General features: G+C 40.4%; 1 protein-coding gene across 1 annotated transcript in view; it reads left to right on the top strand.

Annotated features, from left to right (window-relative positions):
• The window catches only part of ANGEL1 (angel homolog 1), a 30,224-nt gene that overhangs the window by 10,056 nt on the left and 10,140 nt on the right, over nt 1-10,028 (top strand). Inside the window, exon 7 of the mRNA XM_007941344.2 lies at nt 394-504. Coding sequence (XP_007939535.1) covers nt 394-504 — 111 coding nt within the window. The remainder of the gene's footprint in view (nt 1-393; nt 505-10,028) is intronic.

Consider the following 10,028-nt stretch of genomic DNA (forward strand, 5'->3'; position numbering starts at 1 on the left):
AGGTAAATGTTCAACTCATATGCCTGTCTTTTGTTTGGCTGGAAACCATGGGTATGTGTTCAATTCCAGACCTGAAGGGCAGCTAGGGGCCAGAGTCTCAGTGGATGAGCCACATTCTTGGTTGATTGTGCCCACAAGCCCATTTTGGAAGAAAGCTTGCTCTTCAGTGACAAGAAAAAGTATAATTTCCTCGACTCTCTTAGCATGTTCCCTTATTCTTCTCACTGTCCTCCCAATAGTCACTCAGTGAAATGTTAAATCTTAACTATTGGAAAATCTCCTTATCTTCAGAGCCTACTGGTGTCCCTATGGCAGAAGGTTCTTGGTACTAAGGAAGTGTTGGTATGCGATGCCTCTTCCTTCTTTCACTCTGTGGCTTTTCCTGGTTTATAGAGAGACGCAAATATAGCCGAGACTTCCTGCTACATTTCCGCTTCTGCAACATCGCTTGCCAGCGACCAGTAGGACTAGTTCTCATGGAAGGAGTGACAGACACAAAACCAGGTAATGAAAGAAAACCATTTTCTTGGTGTTCTTTCCTCCTCAGTCCCGGATATTGTCAGTCATGTGGTTACCTAGATTTCTCTGGATGTAATTCATAGAGCTTAGCTTCTGATAATAATTATACTTAGGAAGAAGGTTGATTGAGTTCAGTAGCCATATTTGTGCATGGATGTGTCGTGTAGTAAGAGCACTGGACCAGGAGTCAAGAGACCTGGGTTCACCTAGCTCTGAGACCTTGAGTAAGCCATTTTTCTAGGCTTAAGTTGCTAATAACTAGCATGTATGCAGCATACATAGGGGAGAGATAAGACACACATGATGATGCTGTTGTTGTTAGGTGCCATCGAGTCATCTCCAACTCATAGTGACCCTGTGTGCAGCAGAATGAAACACTGCCCGGTCCTGCTCCAGCCTCACAGTCCTTGCTATACCTGAGCCCATCGTTGCAGCCACTGTGTCTATCCATCTTGTTGAGGGCCTTCCCCTTTTTTGTTGACCCTTCACTTTACCAAGCATGATATCCTTCTCCAGGGAATGCTTCTTTCTGACAATAAGACCAAAGTAGGTGAGACGAAGTCTGGCTATTCTCACTTCCAAGGAGCATTCTGGCTGCACTTCTTCCAGGAAGATTTGTTAGTCCTTTTGGCAGACCATGGTACTCTTAGCATTCTTCTCCAAGTCAAAAGCCAACTCAAAAACCACAGCTCAAAAGCATTGACTCTTCTTTGGTCTTATTCATTGTCCACATGATGGGGCTTTGAAAATCATAGGGAGACAGTGGTCCTGGCTGTAGTAAAAAGTTGCTTCTACTGAGACCTTCCAGAGTGATCGTGGCAGAGTATGCTTGACATTCACCCCTTCTTGTCTCTGCAACTCCTCCTAAACAACAAGAGTAATGGGGAAGGAAATGCAGAATCTGTCTTTGACAAAGCTAGGAAATATCTGACACCATGAACCATAGCACAGGTGGCATGGCTGCAAGAAGCACTAGAGATCATACAGGGTTCTGGAGGATGTATGGACAGACTTATCGCTGCGGCTGTATGGATCTCAAAAAGAGCCAGCAGAGTACCTTTCTCCAAGGTGAGGAGGATATTGTGAGGCACAAAACAGATCTCTTGTTTCATCTACGAGAGTAGGATGCACAGGTTGTGATAGGGGCTTCTCGGAACCTGTTTTGGTCCTTGAGGTAGTGGAGGAGGAACTGATGAAGGAAGCAAGCCAGATAGCATTATTGTTGTTCTTAGGTGCCATCAAGTGAGCTCTGACTCATAGTGACCCTACATACAACAGAGCAAAACACTGCCACGCCCTGTGCCAGCCTCACAATCCTTGCTATACTTGAGTCCATCTCATTGAGGGTCTTCCCCTTTATTTCTGACCCTCCACTTTACCAAGCATGATATCCTTCTCCAAGGAATGATTTCTTCTGATAACCTGACCAAAGGAGGTGAGGCAAAGTCTGGCCATTCTTGCTTCCATGGAGCATTCCGGCTGCACTTCTTCTAGGACAGATTTGTTTGTTCTTCTGGCAGTCCATGTATTTTCAGTATTCTTCACCAACACCACAATTCAAAGGGATCAACTCTTCTTTGGTCTTCCTTATTCATTGTCCAGCTCTCACATGCATGTAAGGTGATTGAAAATACCATGGCTTGGGTTAGGTGCACTGTAGTCTTCAAAAAGACATCTTTGCTCTTCAGCACTTGATTGAGATCTTTTGCAGCAGATTTGCCTAGTGCAGTATGTCATATGATTTCTTAACTGCTGCTTCCATTGGTGTTGATTTTGGAACCAAGTAATATGAAATCTTTGACAACTTCAGTCTTTTCTCCATTTATCATTGTTCTGCTTATTGGTCCAGTTGTGAGGATTTTTTTTTTCTTTATGTTGAGGTGTAATCCATACTGAAGACTGTAGTCTTTGATCTTCATCAGTAAGTGCTTCAAGTCCTTTTCACTTTCAGCAAGCAAGGTTGTGTCATCTGCATATCACCGATTATTTTTTTCTTTTTTAAATTTTCTTGTGATTTGGGTGAAAGTTTACAGAGCAAATTCATTTTTCATACAGCAGTTATACACATTTTGTTTCATGACATTGACTACAATTCCCCACAATATAATAGCTTTCTTTCCACTTCCTCCCTGTAGTTACCTCTTCTTTGTGTCCTCTTTCCTATGCATTACTGACCCCTGAGCTGTCTTCCTGTGTACACACTGCTCCCTTCTGTTCTCCCATGATTGATCGCTCTAGGAGCGTATCTACCTGATGTCAATTTTCACCCTGTATGCCTGTCTATTGTTTGTCTGGAAGCCATGGGAGTGAGTTCAATTCCAGACCTGAAAGGTAACTAGGGGCTACAGTCTTGGGGGTGTCACCAGGCTCCATCAGACCAGTAAACCTGGTCTATTTTTTTTATGATTTTGAGTTTTGTTCCACATTTTTCTCCCAGTCCATCCAGGATCTCCTGCACTGATCCCCTTCCAAGTGGTTGACAGTGGTAGCCAGGCACCATCTAGTTCTTGTGGTCTCAAACGTTCATATAGGCTGAGGATCGCATGGTCCACTAGTCCCTTGGAGTAATTATTGCCATGTGTCTTTGGTTTTCTTCTTCATTCTTCTTAGCTCTGCATGAGGAGAGACCCATTGTTACATCTAGATGGCTACTTGTAAGCTTTTAAGACCCCAGTTGCTACTCACCAAAGTAAATATCACAGTTTGTTAATGAGTCTGCCTTTAATCCTGATGCTGCATTCTTCTTCATATAGTCCATCTTCTTTTCTTAATTATTTGGTCAGCATATAGCTTGAATAAGAATGGTGAAAGGATACAACCCTGATGCACACCCTTCCTGATTTTAAACTATGCAGTATCCCCTTGTTCTTTTTGAACAACAGCTTCCTGGTCTATGTACAGGTTCCTCATGAGCACAATTAAGTGTTCTGGAAATCCCATTCTTCGCAGTGTTACCCATAATTTGTTATGATACACACAGTCGAATGCTTTTACATAGTCAATAAAACACAAGTAAACTGACAGGCAAGTGGTGGATATTTGCATTATGCTGTGTATTCAAGTGGCAGGGGGCAATGAGATACTTAACCTAGAGCTGCATATCTCTATGGCTGGGGAGAAGTAAAGCTAAAAGGGCTTGTAGACATGATCCTGTGTCATAAGGAAAATTCTTGTTAGTTGGAATGTATACTCAGTCTCTCCCTTATATAAACTTTGTGCAAATAGCTAGCTGATGTAGGAGAACCTCAACTAATTCAAAAGTGAGTAGCCCAAAGGGAACCAGCATGGGAACTATGCTGAAATTCTATAAGAAACAAAGGAAGAAGGAACAGGAAAAAGAAAAGACAGAAAAGAAGCAATTGTTTTTAGAAAATAAGAGCATGAAATAATTAATTGTCTTCATGAAATAAGTTCAGGCACAAGGTGATACATCAGAAGCTCACATTGGCTTATATCAGAAATGTAAGCTGAAGAGTTCAGGAAAGAAGTGGAATAAATGATCTAATTTTCACATAAAATGAAGACAAAATTGGCTGCAGCATAAGAGAACAGAAACTACTGAAAACAAGGTAACAGATGTTGTTAAGTGTTGTCAAGAGACATAGAGGTCATGTGGGCTCAGGACCATGGTCGCAGGGGACATCAAGCTCAATTATCATAACATACTATATCAAAACATTGTTCCACATCCTACTTTGGTGAGTAGTAACTAGGATCTTGAAAGTTTGCAGGCGGCCATCTAGATGCAACAATGGATCTCTCCTTGTCCAGAGCAAAGAAGAATGAAGAAAACCAAAGATGCATGGAAACAATTAGTCCAAGGGACTGGTATACCATGTGATCCTCAGCCTGTACGACTGTGAGACCAGAAGAACTAGATGGTGCCCAGCTACCACTGTCAGCCACTTGAAGGGAGATCTATGTAGGAGATCCTGGATAAAGTGGGAGAACAATGTGGAACAAAACTCAAAATCATAAAAAACAAAGGGACCGGGTTTGCTGGTCCGATAGAGCCTGGTGGAACACCTGAGACTATGGCCCCTAGCTGGCCTTCAGGTCTAGAATTGAACCTACGCCTGCCTTTCTGTTCTTCCATGATTGATCACTCTAGGAATGTATCTACCTGATGTAACTTTTCACCCTGTATGCATGTCTGTTGTTTATCTGGAAGCCAAGGGAATGAGTTCCATTCCAGACCTGAAGGGTAACTGGGGGCCATAGTCTTGGGGGTATCGCCAGGCTCCATCAGACTACTACACCTGGTATTTTTTTTTTATGATTTTGTGTTTTGTTCCACACTTTTCTCTCACTCCATCCAGGATCTCCTACACTGATCCCCTTCCAAGTAGTTGACAATGGTAGCCAGGTACCATCTAGTTCTTGTGGTCTCAAACGGTCTTTTGGCTTCCAGCCAAACAAAAGACAGGCATATGAGCTGAACATTTATATTAGGTAGATATACTCCTCAGAGAGATCAATCATGGGAGAAAAGCACTGTGCATGCACAGGGACACAGCTAGAGGGATAGGAGTGCATGGGAGAGAAGGCACAGGGAAGAGATAATTATGAGGAGGAAGTGGGAGGGAAGCTGTTGCATTGTGGCAGTCAATGTCATGAGACTAAGTGTATGTGAGCTGCTGTATGGAAAGTGAATTTGCTCTGTAAACTATCACCCAAATCACAATTTAAAAAATCAGGGAAAGGGGAAAGGGGATGACAGTAGTGAAAGACAGAGAAAGGAGATTCAACATACACGTAAGTGGAGTTCACAAAAAGAAACAAAACAGCGGCACAAAACAAATACTTAAAGGCAAGATCCAAGAAAAATTTTGCCAAAATTAAAAGATTGAATCTTCAGATTTAGAGGCCTATCATCTCTCAGGAAAAAGTGATACAGGAGAATTAATACCAAGACATCCTAGTGAAGTTACTGGAAGTCAAAGAAAAGAAAATCCTTTGGGCAGTTGAACCAAACAGACAAATTACTTTTAAAAGTAAAGGAAATCCTGTCAGTCTGGCTTCAGACATCTTAATGTTAACATTCACCTCTAGAAGATCATGGAGCAAGGCTTCAAGGAAGAAAGGTGTGGGTCAAAAATTTTATATCCAATCAATGGCTGATCACGCATAAAGGAAACAGACAAAAGGTTTTGAACATGCAAAGATGTAAGGAGTATTGTTCTCATAAGCCTTTCTTCCAGAATCATGTCCAATAGCGTATTGGAAGATGAGCTCCTTAGGTTGAAAGACACTACACAGTAGCCGCATCCGTGGACTGAAGCATACCAACGACCATGAAGACAGCACAGGGCTGGGCAGTGTTTCGTTCGGTTAAACATCAGGTCACCTGGAGTTGAAGCCAACTCAGTGACATCTAGCAACAATAACAACAAGCTTGTCTTAAATTATTAGGGGACTAACGTAAGCCAACCAACCAATGACTAGAGAAAGTATAGTAAAATGACTGATGGTGAATTTCTTTTTTTCATGTATGAATCTCATTTGGCATTTTGCAAAGAGCAGTGAACATTTCAGTGGCTTAATATTCTAAGATTGTAAAATTTTAAAGTCAAGCAGTCACTGGATCCCATATAGGTAATTTCACATTAAGAACAGATCATTTACCCCTGAGACTATGGCCCCTAGCCATCCTTCAGGTCTGGAATTGAACTCACTCCTGTGGCTTCCAGCCAAACAATAGACAGGCATATGGGATGAACGTTTACATCAGGTAGATACACTCCTTGGAGTGATTGCTCATGGGAGAACAGAAGGGCAGTGTTTGCACAGGGAGGCAGTTTTAGGGGCAGGAATGCATGGGAAGTAAGGACATAGGGAAGAGGTAACTACAGGGAGGAAGTAGGAAGAGAGCTGTTACATTGTAGGGCATTGCAGTCAATGTCAGAGACAAAATGTGCATGAACTTTTGTATGAAAAATGAATTTGTTCTGTAAACTCTCACCCAGATCACAATAAAAAAAGAACAGGTCATTTAAAAAAGAAATAAAGCATAAAATAAGCATTTCAGTTTAATAACAAACAAAATTGAACCTAGCAACTTCAATATATATACTGATAACCACTTCGTAAGTAGAAAAGAATCACTACACAGGGGAAAATACCTACTGTGGAGAATATTGCAAAATAATAGCATTATTTTCATAATTGAGATTAAATTTGGTACATACACTTCTTGGCCACATACTGTGAACAAGGCCTTGCATTTGTTCAGTATGCCCACCCAGGGCTCAATATAGACTTGCTTAATGTCTTTTAAAGAGTCCAAATCTGAAAAGCTACTCCATTTTTAGGTGATGAGTGGAAAGACTTAAGTTCAGTACAAATGGACTATTATAATGTAAGAGTTCTTTGTTCAGAATTTGTTCACAAGTACTAACAAATGGTATTTCTAGTTCAATAGCAGTGTTGTGCAGCTGAAATGTGCACATTACAATATGCCAGCTTGACTGACACTGACTTCAGCAGAAAGCATCTGAGTGCAGGAAGAGATGCAGGGTTAGGTAGTGATGGTCTAATTGTCCCACAAGCTGATATTACATTCTGTGTCACCTGAGTTGTATAATTTAAAAACATTGTGATTCTTTACCTGCCTCAGTTCCCACTGTGAAAAAATACTTCATACAGTACCAAACCAAACTCAATGCTGTCGAGTCAAATCCAACTCATAGCGAACCCCTCCTTGGGTTTCCGAGGCAGTATCGCTACGGAAGTAGATTGCCCAACCTTCCTTCTGAGAATGGTTGGTGGGTTTGAACCGCCAGCCTTCTGATTAGCAGTCAAATGCCTTAGGTACTACAACCACCAGAGCTCCTAATTCATAAGTAGAGAATCTAAATTTTAAATTCCCCTCTTAATATTTTCAAACATGAATGATTTCTTCTGTCCACTGTGGTTCTTAAAGGCACTAAAAAGGGGTACCATGTTTTCTTTCTTATGAGCACTTGTTTACAGTAAATCCTGGCACCTTGGGTCTTACTTTTAACAAGTGAGAGCAGACCTTGTGCCCAAATAAGTGCACTATGGGAAAAAACAACTGCTAATCGATGATTTTTACTTACATACTGACCAGATGGCCACAGAGCAAAGGTTGATTAGTTTTGTAAGTAGGAAATTTCTCATTCCAATTTCTAAACAGAAAAGTTCTGAACTCACTTGTCCACTGTCCCAGGCGTGACACATCTTACTATCCTCTTCCCAAGTTCTTGCAGAAGAACTTTTGCTCGCTTGGCTGCTTCCGATGTTGATAGGCCCAGGAAGATGCTGCCATTCTTGTGGAGGTCGCTGTGCCTCGTGTGGCCTCCTAGGCAGGTGGAAGCCCTGAGTCCTAAGTAACTGCCAGAGTGGTACTGTTTGTTCACAGTGCTGCATGGAAATGATGAGTGCTGTGCATGGAAATGATGAGTGCAGTGTGGGTGTTGATGGAAATCACTTTCGGTTTCCCACTGTGATTTTTCTGGTGTATTTTAATGATAAAGGATGCAATTCAAAATGAAGATACTTGTGTCATGAATGTTTATGTTTCAAATAATGTAACATCAACAATCACAAAGCAAAAGTACAAGATATACCAGAGTAATGGCCAGAAAATAAGTAATGGTAAGAGGTTCTTAGTCTGCAGCAGATCAAGTGGATAAAAAGAATTCAGAAGATATAACATGTCGTGTGCTAAATCTGATTGCTGTATATCAAACTCCAAACCTTGAAAGCAGGGAGAATATATCTTTTCAAGTATCCATAGAAAATTCGTAAGAATTGACCACATAACGCGAAGAAAACCTTAATAAATTGCAAATATTAGATGTAGTGTCTGATACAGAGCTGGAAGATGAGCTCTTCAGGTCAGAAGGCACTCAAAATACGACTGGAGAAGAGCAGTCTCCTCAGGGTAGAATTAACCTTAATGATGTGGATGGAGTAAAGCTTTTGGGACCTTCATTTGCTGATGGAACATGACTCAAAATGGGAAGAAACAGCTGCAAACACCCATTAATAATTGAAACTGTGGGATGTACAAAGTATGAATGTAGAAAAGTTGTCAAACATGAAATGGAAAGCAATAAAGATTGATATCCTAGGCATTAGTGAGTTGAAATGGACTGGTATTAGCCATATTGAATTAGACAGTCTTACGATCTACTATGCCAGGAATGACAGATTAAAGAGGAATGGTGTGGTATTCAACATCACAAAGAATGTTTCAAGATCTATCCTGCAGTACAGTATTGTCAGTGATAGGATAATATCCATATGCCTACAAGGAAGACCAGTTAATACTACTGTTTCTCAAATTTATGCACCAACCACTAAAACCAGAGATGAAGAAATTAAATATTTTTATCAACTTCTGCAGTCTGAAATTGACCAAATATACAATCAAAATGTATTGATGATTATTGGTGATTGGAATGCAAAAGTTTAAAACAAGAATCATCGGTAGTTGGAAAATGTGGTCTTGGTGATAGAAATGACGAGAGATCGCATGATAGAATTTTGCAAGACCAATGACTTTTTCATTGCAAGTACCTTTTTTCAACAGCATAAACAGTGGCTGTACATGTGGACCTCGCCAGATGAAATACGCAGGAATCGATCGACTATATCTGTGGAAAGAGGCATTGGAGAAGCTCAGTATCTTTAGTCAAAACAAGGCCAGAAGCTGACTGTGGAACAGACCATCAGTTGTTTATATGTGAGTTCAAGCTGAAGACAATTAAAACAAGTCCATGAGAGGCAAAAAATGACCTTGATTATATCCCACCTGAATTTAGAAACCATCTGAAGGATAGATTTGGTGCATTGAACACCAGTGATCAAAGACCAGACAAGTTGTGGTATGACATCAAGAACATCATACATGAGGAAAACAAAAGGTCATTAAAAAGACAGGAAAAGAAGAAAAGACCAAAATGGATGTCAGAAGAGACTCTGAAACTTGCTCTTGAATGGAGACTGACTGGAGAATACCATTAAACCTGTAAAGAACCTGTGTTCCATTACTATTTAAATAGCTTCAGAGGAAGAAAGTGGTCAGGTAATTTTTATGAAGTAAGTATGTTGACACTAATATCTAACAACAGTTACACAAGAAAAGAAAATATAAGTGGTAAAGAGACATTTGTTAAAATTCACTATTTTAGATTATCTGAAAAAGAACCCTCTTAAAAAAAGTGGGTAATTCATTACACCATTAAAATACATTTATCTCAACTCCAAAAATCAGCATCTTGCTTAAAGAAAAGATTAAATAGTATTCCTGTTCAAGTCAGGAACAAGACAAGGATAACTACTAGCATCATTTAACTTTCTGGAGATACTAGCTAACACAATTAGAAATAGATATATAAGAAAAATATGTTAAGAAATGAAAAGAAAGGGTAAATTATTGCTTGCTAATGTGGCATAGTGCCTAAGGCATTTGACTGCTAACCAGAAGGCTGGCAGTTCAAACCCACCAGCCACTCCTTGGAAGGAAGATTGGGCAATCTACT

The sequence above is a fragment of the Orycteropus afer genome, unplaced genomic scaffold (genome assembly GCF_000298275.1).
Source record: "Orycteropus afer afer isolate SDZICR_OR568_19922 unplaced genomic scaffold, OryAfe1.0 scaffold00079, whole genome shotgun sequence".
NCBI lineage: Eukaryota > Metazoa > Chordata > Mammalia > Tubulidentata > Orycteropodidae > Orycteropus > Orycteropus afer.